The sequence below is a fragment of the Pezoporus flaviventris genome, unplaced genomic scaffold (assembly GCF_033815535.1).
Source record: "Pezoporus flaviventris isolate CSIRO_AGI_PZ_B2104156 unplaced genomic scaffold, CSIRO_AGI_Pfla_v1 ptg000007l, whole genome shotgun sequence".
Taxonomy (NCBI): domain Eukaryota; kingdom Metazoa; phylum Chordata; class Aves; order Psittaciformes; family Psittacidae; genus Pezoporus; species Pezoporus flaviventris.
Window position 1 is genome coordinate 50,009,445 of NW_026892555.1, and position 16,732 is coordinate 50,026,176.

Below are 16,732 nucleotides of genomic sequence, written 5' to 3' on the forward strand. Positions count from 1 at the left end.
AATGGTTTTCCTTGCTTGCGGCTGAGAGAGGTCTCATGGGTCCGCTTTTCTTTTGCCATGCACAACTATTACAAAAAATTACATCTTTTCCTTAACTTCATTCTTTTTTTGTTTAGCTTTCACTCTTTAAGTTTCCTTTTGAAACAATTAAAACACACTAAACCAGCACAAAGTGTGCAAGTATTGCATAATTTGCCAGCCCTGGCTGAATTTGCAGAGACTCTGGTCCTGAGCAGTGAGGTTATTGCACATTTGAGGTCAACCTTTGCTCACAGACTAGCCCAGAGGAGTGTAGTATACACACAAGACAGTTATAATGACATGTCTTGTCATAACCGTGGTTTTCTATTTTAGTTTTTACTTGATTGGCCTGACTTATCTTGCCACTAAACCCGCATTACACCTGGGAAATAAAGTGATTAGAGGCTGCTCACTAACATCAATGTGGTGGCAGCCAGGCCTGTCGCTGCTAATACTATGTGTAAATGGTTACTCCAGAGTCCTGAACCAAAAGTCACCACCAGTCACGAGACTCTGACTATATGAAATTTTGCAAGTTTGAGGCAAGAGGTAAAAGAAAACAAAAGAAGGTAAACAACTGATTGCACTTGAGGCCTGATCCAAAGTGTCAATCATTTGTCACAAGGGATTCAGCCTCATATATCTAAGAATTTTTTTTTAATATATATAAATATATAAATACATAAATATTCTTAGATATATGTTCTTAGATATATATTCATATATCTAAGAATATTTATGAGAGCCCTACAGTTTGTAGCCAATGTCCCGGTAACAGCAAAATACATGGAAACGATTTCAATTATCCTACCTTAAAGTGTGAGTGGTGTTCACCTGCCTGTTACACACTCCACAGTTCTATCCAAAAATGATTTCAGATAAAACCAGAATATACTATACAATACATAATTCATGGCTGAAGGGGAGCCCCATTTCTCTCTATATTGGCATTTCATCGTGCAGCCACTGAACCACAGCTTGTTTTTATACACAGCAGCAGACTCCATTTCCCAGCTAGAAACATTCAATCCCATCTGGTAGATTCATTCCCAGCTAGATAATACCCAACGTATCTCTGTAACATACAAGCTACTGTCAAACAGCAGCGAGCCGTCTCCCCGAGACAGCTGTTTCGCACAAGGGCGGCATTGTCTGGAGGAAGCATGGATCATTTTTCGCGGAGCGCTGGGGGGACGAGCCCTCTGTCAGCTGCCATGGCATCGAGAAAACCTCGCTCATCACACGTCCTCGTTATTTTGTTATCTGGCCAAACACATGCTGGGGATGTCAGGTTGAAAACAAAGGATGTGTTCCCTGCTCTGGTTGTATTTCGTTAGGAAAACCAAAGAGAACACACCTCGTCTATGCTTTTCCTCCTTCTCTTTGAAGTTTATAAACACACTAAAACAGACATATTTGGGGGCAGGATTTGTAACAGCCAAGCTTTTGTTTTGGGCACTGCTGAGTGGGCAGAGCAGCTCTGGCCATATGCTTTTCCTTGGCACCAGGTAGAGTGGGGCATGCTGAGCAGCAGCAGAAAGCCCCCGTGCAGCTTCTGCGGGAGGCAGCTGCCACGTGCTGGAGCGGCCGGTGGCATCACACCAAAATCAGTATTTCACTGCTGACCACAAAATCCGGGTGACCCCTTTTCCCTTCCCATTGCCAGTGATCACAAAAAATGCCAGTCAGAAAAATGAAGAGGAGGAATAACCCAAAGGACACATGCCATGTGTGCTGTAAGAAGGCATTTGGAATAGACTGCTGAACCACTCATTTATCTTCCCCATAACTGACTTCTCTCACCAACTGCTCAAAAGAAGGGCCCTTTAAAACTATCCTATCTCAAAGACACCAAGACACTGACAGAAAATTCTATACGCTTTCTGCATGTATCAGCCTTGTAAAAATTCACTTCATGTTTTTTCCCAAAGTGAACAACTACTTTGGTGTACAAATAAAATATTTGCTCATAGAATATCAGCTCATAGAATCGTAGACTCTCAGAATGGTTTAGTTCCAACCCCCTGCCACAGACAGGGACACCTTCCACTAGACCAGGTTGCTCAAAGCCCCATTCAACCTGGCCTTGAACACTGCCAGGGATGGGGCAGACACAACTTCTCTGGGGAGCCTCTCCCAGGATCTTACCACCCTCATCATAGAAAATGTCTTCCTTTGTCCAGTTGTTGTGGAAAAAAGAAAGCAAGTGGGCTTTGTTGATTGGACTTACATATGTTGCATGCTTCCTATTATTTGTTACGTGTTCACACTTGTTTTTCAGACTAAAATCTCTTACTTCATGAAGCTTATTTCTTGCATACTAACAAGAGAAAGCATTTGCATTCTGATACATGTTCAAAGAGATTTTTTAATGTACTGATGTAAATTAAAAATGAGGTTCAAATATTCTAAAACTTGGGGAATCTGTATTTGCTTTGAGGGCCTATCCTTCTGTATTATTGCCTCAGAAGAAACTGTTAGCCTGTTATATAACAGAACTTTTGTAGTAATAGAAAACCTTAATATACTTTGATGTTCTCTCGTACTTTCCATTAGATGTTAATTTCCAGTTGCTTACAATAGTATCTATCTAGATCAAACTTCTCTATGGTTATGTCTTTCATTGGGTTGAATGGAAAGTTCCAGGAGAAACAGCTTATGCATTTTTAAGAATTTTAAAAAATATCATTTTTGCCAGTGTTATTTCTTTTTCTTCCATAAATCAAAACCTTCACATCAGAGCGATGCACCTGAACAGTGAGAAAGCCAGGCAAAAATGCCAGGGAGCCTGCATAGGCAAATAAGGAGCTCCTGGACAAATTCAAACACAAAAAGGAAGCCTACAGAGGGTAGAAGTAAGAAGAGGTAGCCCGGGAGGAATACAGAGAAATTGTCAGAACAGCCAGATTAGGAAAACTAAAGCCCTGGGAGAATTAAATCCAGCCAGGGTTGTCAAGGGAAACAGGAAAAGTTTTTGTAGATACACTGGTGACAAAAGGAAGACAGGAAAATGTGGACCCTTCTCTGGAAGGAAATGGGAGACCTGATTACCTGGGATATGGAGAAGGCTGAGGTATTCAATGACTTTTTTGATTTGGTCTTCACCAGCAAGTGCTCTAGCCACACTGCCAAAGGCACAGAAGGCAAAGGCAGGGACTGGGAGAATGAAGAACTGCCTTCTGTAGAGGGTAAGGGTTGAGAATATCTAAGGAACCTGAAGGTCACAAGTCCATGGGGCCTGAAGAGATACATCCATGGGTCCTGAGGGAAGGGGGGAAATGAAGTGGCTAAGCCACTATCTATCATGTTTGAGAAGCTGTGGCAGTCTGGTGAAGTTACCACTGACTGACCTCCATTTAGGAGCGCGACCAGCAGGTCGAAGGAGGTGATCCTGCCCCTCTACTCTGCTCTCGTGAGACCTCACTTGGAGTATTGTGTGCAGTTCTGGGGTCCTCAACGTAAAAAGGACATGGAACTGTTGGAACAAGTCCAGAGGAGGGCCATGAGGATGATCAGGGCACCTCCCATATGAAGACAGGCTGAGGAAGTTGGGGCTGTTCAGCCTAGAGAAGAGAAGGCTGCGTGGAGACCTCAGAGCAGCCTTCCAGTATCTGAAGGGGGCCTATAGGGATGCTGGAGAGGGACTCTTCATTAGAGACTGTAGTGATAGGACAAGGGGTAATGGGTTAAAACTTAAACAGAGGAAGTTTAGATTGGGTATAAGGAGGAAATTCGTTCCTGTTAGGGTGGTGAGGCACTGGAATGCGTTGCCCAGGGAAGCTGTGAATCCTCCATCCCTGGCAGTGTTCAAGACCAGGTTGGATGAGGCCTTGGGTGATATGATTTAGCGTAAGGTGTCCCTGCCCACGGCAGGGGGGTTGGAACTAGATGATCTTAAGGTCCTTTCCAACCCTAATTATTCTATGATTCTGTTTTTAAAAAGAAGAAAAAAGCATGACCTGGGGAACTAAATTCTGGACAGGGAGGCATGTGTTTAAATTTTCTTCCCTAATTAGATTGAATGAATAAGACCAAACCCTTCTTCCTAATAAAGCCTTGCTATACATTTCCATTACCTTACAGGTGGGGTAATAATTCTGGCAGTGGTGACAGCTGAGATGTAGTTTTCATGTGTGTGGTTTTTATCACAGAATATGGAGAGCTTCTTTTATCAGGAAGATCAAAGAGGAATGAGAACTGCAAGGGAGATGATGGGAGGCTGGACAGAGTAAGAGAGGGCGAACAACTTGGAAGCACCACTGAAATCTCTTTCAGCTGGGAGAAGCATCTGAATACCCTGCTGCCAATCGCCATCTAAGAAGGCAACTAAAATATGAATTTAATGAAAAGGAACTAGTTTCTGTTCAATTATATTCTGAGGTAATGAGAAGAGATTTCAAATGAAAGAGTTAAGAAACATTAATACTACAAGATCCCTAACCATGCTCTCCTAATTAGCTGTTGAACTATGCAATCCCAAAAGCTAATACCCTTGCAGCTTCAGAAGTGCTGAACATTTGCATTCCCTGTCAACTTTAATGAGGATTATTATATACATACATATAGTCCTTTTGAGAATCACTTCCATAGCTTCATTAGCCAAATAAGAAAGGGCATGATACAGAATTCACTGGAGTAAATTTGACCTATATTAAATACTTCTTTGTAGTTGCAATATTATTGTACTTAGTTACTTACTGTCTTCAGGTAAGTTGTTTTCCCGTTCTTCTCTCTCCATCTGTTGGCACCAGCCCTCCATACGATCTCTCTCTGCCTGTAGTAGCTTCAGAAACCAGTGGCCATCTCGTGGGCACACTGACCTTTGAACAGCTTCCAGGTGATCTTCAGTAATAGAGTCAATCCAGGGGTCAGGAGGAGGTAAAATTGATGGATCAAAATCTGTATCAAAGTCATCATCCACTGCACATGCATGGTAATGGTTTCCTGACCCTTGTATGCTAACGGTGGAGGTGCTTGCATCTCGGGAAAATTGTCTTGATATTTGTCCAGAACACGTATTGTCCTCTTGAGGGTCGATTATTTCAAAGTTCTCATGGAAATCCAGGTCTGCTTGCACAGCTGTTGTTACACTGTTAGATCGCGTAAACCTGCGAAAGCTTTGGAGACCACAAACATAAAATGTTTAGAAAGCTTTTTCTAGGTAACTCGGTAAGAAAAGACTTTCTGAGATTCTGCCACTCCTCCTAAGACTGGCAGTCATACTGGGGTGCTTTTTCTTGAAATATCAGCATAAACTTCTTTTCTCATTGCAAGCCAGCAAACAAGGCTCTCTTTTTTTCCATGCAGGCTTATTGTTTATTGAAGGAAGTACCCTTAATTATTGTGTGGCTTAACAAAACCAGAGGCTAGCCCAAGAGACAGCTAATGGTGTCAGTAGCTCAGTATTTTAGGTTAATGATTGATGAAGTTAAAGGGGCCTAATTTTAAGAAGTGGCTTATCTTTCAACTTGTAAAACTTACACCCCTTTGAAGTTACACACTCAAACTCACAAGCCACATTCAAAAATCATACATGTGAGACTGATAAGATAGTAATACCAATGAGTCCACTATCTACATAATGCTATACATTCCATTTATAAAGAAGTATTTTTAACCCAGATAAGTATTTTGTGTTGCTTCTTCATAATTGCTCTTCATAATTACATACCTGCTAATGCCACTGCCATATCTCACAGTTTCAGTGCTCATTCCCAGTGTTCAGGCATTTTGTTTTTCACATTCAATCTTGTTTCAAAGCAGTATTCTTTTTTACACCAAAGATATCATTCTCAGTCACTGCCTGCGTTACCGTCATTGGGATGGCTGCCACCCTGAGGGTAGCTTCCTTTCACCTTGCATAGTTTCCCTATGTTAGATCCTCTGAGAGCAGAGAATAAACCTCAAGGGTAAGGGCAAAAGCAGGGGAGAGAGGTGGTCTGGGGCTTTGGGTCTGAGTGGGTTTTCTTTATGTAAACACACTCCAAATTCTGCAGTCCAAGGCATCTGAGGTGAAGAGGCTGATGGGGAAGGAGCAGAGGGAAGCGTATGGAGTTAAGACACATCTCATGCTGTTGCAGCGGGTGGTAGTGAGTAGATACAACAAGCAGTAAATTGTGGAGGGAATGAGTGGAAAATATGCAGACAAATAATCACAGAGTCGAGGTAACTCTAGAAACTGATTCACTGAGGAACACAGGAAAACGAGCAAAACAGACATCTGTCTTCCCTCATGATGATAGAGAAGATAGAACTGTAAAGCAGTTAACATAGATGTTACTTACATTAGTAATATTTAGGGTTCAAAATTAACATAGTTTTCAACTGAACAGGGACAGATTCCCACTCCTTCTTAGTAATCCAGGATGCCTGTGCACTCATGCAGTAGGTAGTTCACTTCTAATTTGTTCACTACCTCACATTTACTCTTGAAACCAGTAATAAGACCTATTTCCCTCTGATATTTTGGCTGTTTTGCCTTTACCAGTTCTATTTTTAGTTTAAGCTCAAGCAGCTTGGAAAATGCCGAGGAGACAGTGGATGCTGGGCACCATTTCACTCCATTTATATTCCACCTTCCACTGAAGAGCAATAGCTGATTAGACAAGTGCAACTAACAGCAAAACTTCATCAGCTGTATTTAGTCTGCAGCTGGGGAGGGAGCAGATGAAGGATGCTGAGGGAGAATTTCATGTCCTATATGCTTGATGCACCCAGATACCTCAGGAGGAGTGCCACTGACTTCAAGAAGGACTGTACTAGGTCATACTGATAGAGGAAATTAATGGCTGTTGATCTGGGTCTTTGAAAGGAGTAGAGCAAAGCAAACCAGGAGTTAAGAAGGGTTATCCAATTAAAAAAGAAATGGGCAATTCCTCCACAGAAGAAAGCTTAAATTAACTTTTCAGTCACATCAACCCCTAGAAAACATTAATAACAGACTGTATGCATATTTTTTTATAATGGCCTAGAATGCAAACATTTTCAGTAGCGTCTGATGCTTGCAATTCTTTCGAAACAGGTGTTGTTAAAGAATGGAAAATCCACCTGAATTTTGCATGATAAGCACCAGCAAACCGAAAAAAATGAGCGAGAACTCTTCAGCTTGGCAGTATTTATTCTTTGACAAGCAGAGCAAAGCATTTTGCTACGCATTGATACAGCCAGAAAAGTTCAAAAGGGAGGACAAGGATCATTGGAGATATGGTACGGCTTCCACAGGACAAAAGACATTTCTTCGTTGAGAAAACAGGTAGCTGAGGAGAGATATGAGAGACCTATGAAATCTTGACTAGGTGATGTTTCAACATTTCTGAGAGTGCAAGAACTGTGAGGAGGAAGGCAGCCAGTTGCATGGCTTAGAAGTCTGAAGATTTACATCTATCAAAAGGAAGCATTTCTTCACACAATGTGTAATTAAATTGCCACAGGATCTTGGGAAAAACAAAAATAAAAATAGGTTCAAAGAGAACCTAATCAGATTCACAGCAGATAGGTCCAGGAAGAGCTATTACACAGATGTCATATCTGGCTTAGGAAGTCCCTGAACAACAGACTGCTAAATTGGGAATGTCCACTGGGAGAAGTAGTACTTTATACACACCCTTTATACTTTTCCTTTATACACTCTCCCAAGTATTTCCTACTGTCCCTTGGCAGAGAAGAGCTGTTAGACTGTTATTAGTTGTTAGAAAGACTTTAGCTTTAGGCCGACATTACAATGAATATCTTTCAGTTCTATTTATTTAGTTTTAAAAAATATTGCTTTAATTTGGCCACCAACCTGACAAATGACTTTATCTGTGATGAAGTGTGTGCATGCATACACACACAGAGAAATCCTTGTGTTTCACAAGCACATGCTCACAGAGGGTTTCTTATAGTTATTTAGTCAGGGTTCACCAAGAGCCAAGGCATTAGTACACAGTGTACTCTTCCACACCTTCCATGGTACAGAGAGAAAAGCAAATGCCTTAATTCAGGCTCCTTCTTCTCTGTGCCCCTACCTAAACATCACAGCCACCTTCTGCTTGCCTCAGTGCCCTAGAACTCTGATATACTTGTTTCAGTTAACACCCTGGCTTTTCAGTGTGCATCAAATCCCAAATGTGAAAAACATTAAGGTCTTCTTGCCAAGAGGATGTATTGCTGGAGACACTACGTTTCAAAGCTCTCAGGAGTGTATTTTTACTGGGTTTCCTATGAGCTACAACCACCAAAACCAGACTGCTCAAAAAATTAAACAGAATGACCCGATTTTTTTTTTTTCCTTTGTTTTATCTATAAAATGGTATGCTGCAGGCTGGCTTGACAGATTCTTGGCACCAGATTGTGTAACCTATCTGTCTTCAAAAGAAAACCAACTTGGCAGTAGAATATAGCATCAGTTCAAAATTAAAAAAATACTCCCAAGGAAATGTATGTTGAATGAAATGGAAATACAGGAAGGCACCCACTATCTGCCTGCCTCCAGCACATCTATATCAAATGCCTAATAGATGGTAATTTTAGTCTCTGACATTGCTTCCTCACTCACTTCCAGGATGTTTTTCTCTTACAAAATACCATTTGTGTCCCACATGAGCCTTTTTTGTTTTGCTGTCAGTTAAAACTCTGTGCCACAGGAGACCAGATGAAGACGTTGCCTAAGTTTTCACTGTTTTTACACCTACAAAACATTCACAGGTCTATATAAAAAAAAAAAAAGAAAAAGAAGAATTGCTTGTATTTGTTAAAACCCGAGATTTGCTTCTTCCTTTGCTTTCAGGCCTGGCCCTTTCGTACTCAGTTGTGCCCTGCAGGCACAAGGCAAAATAATTACAGATTCAAAGAACTGCAGCAGATATGTGGCCTAAGGTGCAGAAAGCCATGAAACCTCAGACTGGATAAACCAGTATGGAGAACAACAGCATGATGTGTTTTGAACAGCAACAACACGGTCACTTGTTAGCATTCAACTCTCTGCTTCTAAGTCATCTCTTGCTTTCTTTTGAAAAACATGTTTTCATTTCAACTCAGAGAACTTCTTTCTTTCCTAAAAGAGACCCAACCCAAACCCCAGAGAAGATCTAGGTTTCAAAGCAACTGATGCATGGTGAGCCTCAGAGGCACTTACATTAAATTCAGCCTGACTCACTTTAGCCATTGGCTGTACTGTGCCTTGTTTGTGGGCTTCTCTGCTAAGGTTGCAGCCGCTGTCAGCAGAACAAAAACTGCAGGAGCTAGGAGATACAGTACTATGTCTTCTAATGGCAGGATCTTCAGCCATGTATCTTCAAACTGTACAGTCTTGTGTGCTTTGCTCTATCCCTCTCCTTCTCCGATTCACATAGTCTTTTCATCACTAAGAGTCTTAGCAGAGAAGCTAATCCTTTATGGCAATTTTAGAATAGACTGTTTCAGTTAGAAGGGACCTACAATGATTGACCACCTCTCCAGGAAGCCTGTTTCAGGGTTTGACCACCTTCTTGGTAATAAATGCTTCCTAATGTCCAGTCTAAACTTTCTCTAGTGCAGCTTTGAACCATTCCCACGTGTTCTGTGACTGGATACCAGGGAAAAGAGATCAGCACCTCCCTCTCCCCTTCCCCTCCTCAAGAACCTGTAGAAAGCAATGAGGTCTCCTTCAGCTTCCTTTTCCCCAGGCTAGACAAGCCCAAAGTCCTCAGCCCTCAGCCACTCCTCACAGGACATTCCCTCCAGCCCTTTCACCAGTTTTGTTGTCCTCCTCTGGACACATTTAAGGACTTTCACATCCTTCTTAAACGGTGGGGCCCAACACTGCACACAGCACTTGAGGTGAGGCCCCACCAGCTCTGAGTACAGTAGGACTATCACCTCTTTTGACTGGCTGGTGATGCTGTATGTGATGCACCCCAGGGTGAGGTTTGCCCTCTGGGCTGCCAGGGCTCACTACTAATTCCTATTGATCCTGCTGCCGACCAGCAGCTCCAGGCCCCTTTCTGCAGAGCCTCTCACCAGCCACTCCTCTCCCAGTTTATACTTATGCTTGGCATAAGTGGAAATATTAGCTCCACCACCATTCTAAATCCTTTCACTTTATACCACACCAAGAGGTATGGTGTGGTAAGCCACACTTTATATCACAGCAAGAGGTGCAGGCACCTTCCCTGGCCACACAGAAGCCAAAGAAAATGGTGAAGGACCATCTGTCTATGGTTTTAGTCTCCCATGGCAGTGTTCTTACTTCAGAAACTACCATTGTTTCAGCATTCAGAAGTTCTTGTGATGGCAAACCAAGTAAAATTACCAGCTGATGGTGTGACTAGAGCAATAAGCAAGACAATTTTGGGGGAGGACATCTTAAGGCAGACAACATCAAGAAGCAAGAGAAACTAAAAATGAGAGCCCCTTGTTCAATAAGCATGTGTGCTAATCAGTCTGGCACAGTGTATAACTTCTTTTCTAGTTCAGTAGAACTGGTTGACTTCTAACAACGCAATTATCTTCTGTAAGTGAGGAATGGAAGGTGCTGCCTTGAGGTCAAAAAGTTGCAGGTAGAGAGAAAGGACAAACAGAAATGGATGGAAATGGAAGTGCCCTGCAATTGAACTGATCAGCTTCAGTAGATAAATGTTTTGAAAAAGTCCGGGAAAGGGTGGGTCATGTGAGGAAAGGGAAGGAAGATTTGGCTTGGGTTTTGTTAGCATCATGGGGGAGATCAGGTGAGAGATAAGAAAGTAACAGTTGAAATAAATGCATACCAATTTTTTTTTTTTTTTTTCTGCAAGAAGGATTGGACAGAGGTCCTCTATAGATGCCAGAAATTGTAGAGCTGCACTAAGGGAATGGGTGCGTAAAATATTATTGAGAGCAGGCAGCATAAAGGACTGAGGATAATATGAATAGCGGTGATGGATCTAGTTGTAAAATGGTCAGGTAGTGGTAGGAGCATTTATTCTTTGAGCTGTACAAGAGGAGGAGCAGGACTCAGATCTTGGCAGGAAGTCCAGATTACAGAGAGTGAAGGACTAATGAAAGATCTGAGTCGACATGGAAGATGGAAGATGGAAGAGATAGAGCTGTCCTCTGAAGATGCTTGGTTCTTGAGCTACCTTAGATCAAGAAAAGGAAGCAAAATCTTTTGCTTATTTGGTTCAAGCACAGAAGCAGGAATATTTAAAAGAACATGAGGAGGTAAGACTCCTTAGTGTGAGAATGACAGTCATTTGAGGTGAGGGAAATTGGGGAGGAAAGAGCAGGAAGCAAAGAGGACTGAAACAAATTTTGTATGGTAGGCTTTTGGTGCATTAAGCAGAGAGCTTTCTTTTATAACACTGCACTTAGTAGCTTAAACTGACAAGGAAACACAATCAATTTACTATACTTATTCTCTTTGCTGTGTCATTCTTCTCTTCTTGTTTTATATTTATGTAATATTTCTGAAGCCTGAAAGCTTATTTAAAAAAAAATTCATTTGTCAAAGATTCAACTCAAAAGGGTTTTTCTTCGGAGCTGCAGATGTTATGGTGCAGGGACAGGGAAGAATGCACTGTATTTACAATTCTATTTCTGTAACAGATAATCAATACATTGTGCTCTTCTGTGTTTAAAGAAAAAAAACGAATATGGTGCCAAACTGTGATTATAAATCCTTTGTGTCTTAGAGTGCACTCATTTTCTGGAGATTAGGGGCTGTCCTTTATCAGCCAGTTCACTTCTGAAAGTCCATGATAGACTGCTGCTTGCCCGTCTGCTCCAAGGAGCAGCAACCTCAACTTTATCATCAAGGAAACCCCCAAACACATCTGTCAGGGGAGGAGGTAAAGCAGAAATACTGCTTTCTCAGGGCAGACCCTCACAGGCAAATCTTACTTTTTTTATCTGGAGCAATAAAAACTGCAATTGAAAGTGGACTTTGGAAGTAAGGTATTTACAAACAGACCTTTCTTTCTTTCATTGTTTTAATGTGTTTTGGTTTGAGTTGTTTTGGGTTTTTTTTCAGGGGAGGGGGAAGATTGGGCTTTTGGGGTACTAACTTCCTTTGTGCTCAGGCTGAAGGGAAATAGTCCTCAGCATCTATTTATCTATTATAATGTGCTCATATATATAGTGCTGGAAGAGTTGTGGGCAAATGGGGATAAGGTCTAACACATAAAGAAATGTCTGTCAGCAAAAGACGTTTTAGCAGGTTAATGAGGAACTTGGTAACAGCCTAGTAAGGTCATTGCAAAACCATGTTTCTTTTTGCTGAAATCACTTCAGCCTTTTAAAACCACAGGAAAATACTCTGCTACTTCATGGGGAGATTTTGTTGAATTGAAAATAGTGTAGGTAACGTTCTTTTTTAGGGTATTTTTAGCAGTGATAGTCAAAACCCAGTGTGAAATGGACATTTCTATTCATTACTGCCGTTGGCGGGCCAGAGGAGGGTAGAGGACCCTAATTTTGTCAGTTTAGATTTACTGTGACTAGGTTTTCTCTGGAGAGATTGCAAGGGTGACTCTTCCCTCAGTGACAAACCCTGAAGCTTCTCCCATGATGCAGTACAAGGAGCAAAATGGCTCCAGAATCCATCAGCAAAATGGCTCCAGAAGCCAAAAGTTATGCTGCTGCCAAACAAAATGAAAAACTAACAGACTTGGGTGGGTGCATGCAGCCACAGCATCACTGGGCAGGCCTGCATGCTCAGAGGTGAGGGGAGAGTCTAGTTTTTCTTCAGCCAAGTCCAGTTTTGGGCAGGAATTAAGATTTACAGTTGTGGTCAAGCACTCAAAAACTTTGTCTGGGAAATGCTATGCACGCTTATGCTTCCCTACAACTTAATTGCAGTTTGTCACCAGAAAGAAATACAACCCTTAAAGACAACAACTATTATATATATATTAATTGAAGCATGTTTGTTTACTAATTCAGGTTGCACTGCAGACTGGTGAGACAACTGAGTTTTACAAGCTTGCTTTTTAATCTCAACATTTTTTCACAAGGAAGCAGTTGTAATGCAGAGATGTCTGTGTGAGATACCTGAGCAAAAGCAATCAGTTTGGCTCTGCCACTGCACTGCTCCACGTGGCTGGAATTATTCTGCTGAAAAACAAGGTAAACTTCCCCATCAACTCCATGCTGCTGCAGCCACCCCAAGACTAATATTCCATCTGCATCACCTTTTGCTGCTTAGGTAGATTTTCTGGGGAAAAAGAGCTTATTAAAAGTACATTGACCTTTAAAATATGTGGCACTTTTCTTCCACTTCTGCCAGTGGTCTGGAAAAATCCCCTCTGAGAAATAAGAGCTACAGCATTTACAAGACTCAGCTTTTCAGTTGGGTGATCTAACAATTCATCCAGGAAGCAGGTTAATATGGTCATGTGTGCAGGAACTAGGGCTCTTAAAAATTAGTTGTGGCATAATTATTTACTTTAGAAAAACATTATTAACTTTTACTCACCACTTTTCCTCCTCTACTTGAACTCCTATGGACTGGAACTTACTGGTTGCTTTATTTTCAACTGATTTATTGGACTCTTCAGCACCATCAACCTTAAAAAAAAAAAGAAATCCAGCTACTTATAACATATTTTAACAGAGATATAGCCCAGCTGCTTACAATTTCTATGCAAAATAAGTGTCTGCACATATAACTTGTACTGTAAGTACCTTCATCTAGTCAGATAGTTTACCTGTGCTGTGCCCATTTCTGATGTTATTAGTGGACATTCATTATTCTTGTTAATCTACAAATAATTTCTAGTAAGACAACATTCAGCCTGCAAAATGTAGATGGATTTTATCCAATGTTTTCCGGAGTCTGGGTGTTACAGTTTGCCTGAGCAAATCTCTGAGCAGCTGTAACTCCACTTACTGTGCTCTGTTTGTTTGATTTTACATGTTAGTCTGTATATGTGCGCATACATGAACTCATGTCAAAATTATGTGTTTATTTTCAGTGTTTATATCAGAGCACTGTACGGATAAGACTTAAAGAAAACAGATGCTGCTTTTGGATGCATTTTCTTTACTGCTTCATTATGCAAATAGGTGGTCCCCAGGAGCAGAGGCAGGAACTTTATATCACCTCCCCATCTCTTTGAGGAGATACATACCAATGGTGTAAAGTTAAGATTTAAGTCACATTTAAGATATGTCTTTGAGAAAAATCAAAAAATTGTGGGTCCAGTCAGTGCAGTTGTTAATTGCCAATGCTATATATGAGATTAGTAGTCATACAAGAAAAACAATTTCTGGCACACAGAATTTTTGGACCACAGCAGGGTTACAAAGTGACCTGGGGATTCACTCTGATTCTGGATGTACCTTCTGTTGTAGTTAGCATCTCTTCCACCAGTAAATAAGCTTGTTGAGAACCACTTGAACAGCCTATGCAGGAAAAGTGCTCAAGGAGGGATGAAAAGTTACAGACCTGCTCAAAGAATTGAGGTACTTACCTGGTACTGAGGCTTTTGGGGAGATAACTGCCTTAAATCCTATAACTGAGAGAGAGAAGGAGCCTTCTGATGGAAGGGTTTTTTTTTGCTTTACGTTGTTTTTTGCCAAACAGATTTACAGCAAAGGCTTGGGGTGCAGCCCCAAGTGCCCAAAAGTGACTGAGGGGTGCAGAGGACACACATGGAGGTTCATCATGAATACATATTAGCATTGTTTGTTAGAGGAGGAAGCAAACCAAGACTATGCCTCTTCAGCTTGCCTTGCTCTGCAATGATGGGCCAAGCTATAATTAAGGTGCATACCTGGTCTGAGTAGAGTATAAGCCTAAACTAGGTTCTCTTTACAGTCAGTGGAGAGAGACTGACTCCACACTGCCAGTTTGAGGGCTGACAGCATACCTACCTATTTTAGGTCAGTTGTTTCTAAAAGAAGTAATTTCTAGCAGTAACAGCTATTTTATGGTATTTCCACTCCCACACTACCTCTTCAGCTGTACCACCATCATGATTGGTTGTGCAATGATGCTGCAAAATGGACCAGATAGCAGACTAGTAGTTTTATTTGTGAAGCCTGTCTGACTCAAAATCTCACTGATGGGCATAACTGGGAGGGTGGAACAGTGCATGGGCAGGAATCCTGTAAGACTGTATCACTGCTGAAGGCTTTGTTTCATGTAATCCCAGTTTTTGGCATCTCCATTAGTTTGTACACAAAAATTACCCTGGCAGAGTCTCATGACAATCCCCAGGCAGCTTTCACATGTGATTATATTGGTCATCTGTAAATTTCAAAGTTTCAGAGACCTGAATAGCATTTGGAGCTCTATTTGCCTCAGATCTCAAGAAACTGAGGCCCCTATACTTCCAAAAGCAACATTTGTTACTTGCAGAAACACTACCTGAAGAAGAGACATCAGGGAGATGGTGTCTCAAGAGCCATGACTCACATTACAGTTGTTCATTTTGGCTTCTGCAAACGTGGAAATGATTTCTTTCTGCCTATCATTTTGCAGGGTGTTTGCCTGCTAAGGAGTCTTTGTTGCCTTGCTCAGTGAAATGAGGAATTACAATGTTAGACTTGGCTGAGAATGGGAATAAGTAATAGAAGAGCTTTCCCTATCCCTGTCCCACCTGGATCATGCACCTGTGTTTAAAACTGAACATCGGCCCTTCTTTCAGAATATATCCCAAACAAACATCCGTGAAACAGAAAAAGGCTACAACCAAGGCAGAGAACCGAACCCACAGGCAATAGTAATTACTGCCCTTCCAAGAAGAAGTAAGAGAAAAGTCGCAGCTACCCCAGAGCTGCCCCTGGGATGGCATACTTCTACACAGCACCTTTCATCTCACCAGGCTGATGCAGAGATTTCATGGTAAATTCTTAGGCTTTGCTAATCAGACAAGCTTGTCCAGGCACATAGAGCTGTGCATACAACCTCCATCTGCAAGAAAAACATCATGTCTTCAGGCTGATAAGATGTGGATTGCTATTCTATTTGCTTGGGGTTCATCTCCCATCAAAACCCATGTTGATTCTCAGTTGATTGTAAGTTCAAGCGCTTCATTGCAAATGTTAATCTTGCAGGCAGATAGCTGGAGTCCTATGCACGTTCTTCTTTTCTTTATTTTTTTATTTTTTGACTCTTTTTTGGGGGGGGGGTAGAGGTATGGAAAAGATTAATTAAGAAAGCAGATTACATTGGTCTGGTTTATTTGCCCTTCTTCCTTCTCTAAATAGGAGTGAACTTTGGCAGGGTTAGTTTTCTTGTTCCCTTCCACTAGAGGTAACAAAATGTAATTTTCTTTCACAAGGGCAACTTAGAAGAAATTTACCCTCTGCTCTTGAGGCTGAGATAGCAACAACGCTGCCTCATTCAAGTGGCTACCAGTCATTATGAAATGCATGAATAAGCAGTAACAATTAATTCACTGAGGCTGGACGAAAATATTTTTTGGGTGATAGTGTAATGTAAATCATTGTTTTACACATTCCCTTTCAGTGATTTAATTCATGCCTTTCTGACCCCCGCTGTGTTATGATTCATAGATTAGTGCTCATGTGTGTAATTTAACAAAGCTGAATAACAAACAGCAAGGAGACTTAAACAAATCATTGCATCTGATGTTTTTACGATAAATTAGGAAAACATCATTAGTACCATGCAGAATGATTATGCTGCTGCAATTTCTACATAAGTACCTGTCAGGAAAAAAAGAAAAATACACAAAACATTGCATAACAAGCAGTAAACCAGATGTAGAGATCCAAAACAATGGCAGGCAATAATCCATGTACTGTACTG

At 41.3% G+C, this 16,732-nt stretch overlaps 1 protein-coding gene and 1 long non-coding RNA gene across 9 annotated transcripts in view; one reads left to right on the forward strand and one right to left on the reverse strand.

Annotated features, from left to right (window-relative positions):
* DLGAP1 (DLG associated protein 1) overlaps positions 1-16,732 on the reverse strand; it is a 407,231-nt gene that overhangs the window by 13,234 nt on the left and 377,265 nt on the right. For all 7 annotated transcript variants that reach the window (XM_061448756.1, XM_061448758.1, XM_061448757.1 and 4 more), the window contains 2 exons: positions 13,430-13,521; positions 4,720-5,138 (listed from right to left, as the gene is read on the reverse strand). In XM_061448756.1, coding sequence (XP_061304740.1) covers positions 4,720-5,138; positions 13,430-13,521 — 511 coding nt within the window. The remainder of the gene's footprint in view (positions 1-4,719; positions 5,139-13,429; positions 13,522-16,732) is intronic.
* On the forward strand, positions 10,887-16,729 carry LOC133266960 (uncharacterized). 2 transcript variants are annotated; one of them, XR_009742588.1, is made up of 3 exons: positions 10,887-11,178; positions 12,969-13,080; positions 15,606-16,729. It is a non-coding gene; the product is annotated as an uncharacterized LOC133266960 (long non-coding RNA). The 2 variants fall into 2 exon arrangements; XR_009742589.1 differs by lacking the exon at positions 10,887-11,178 and adding an exon at positions 11,583-11,910.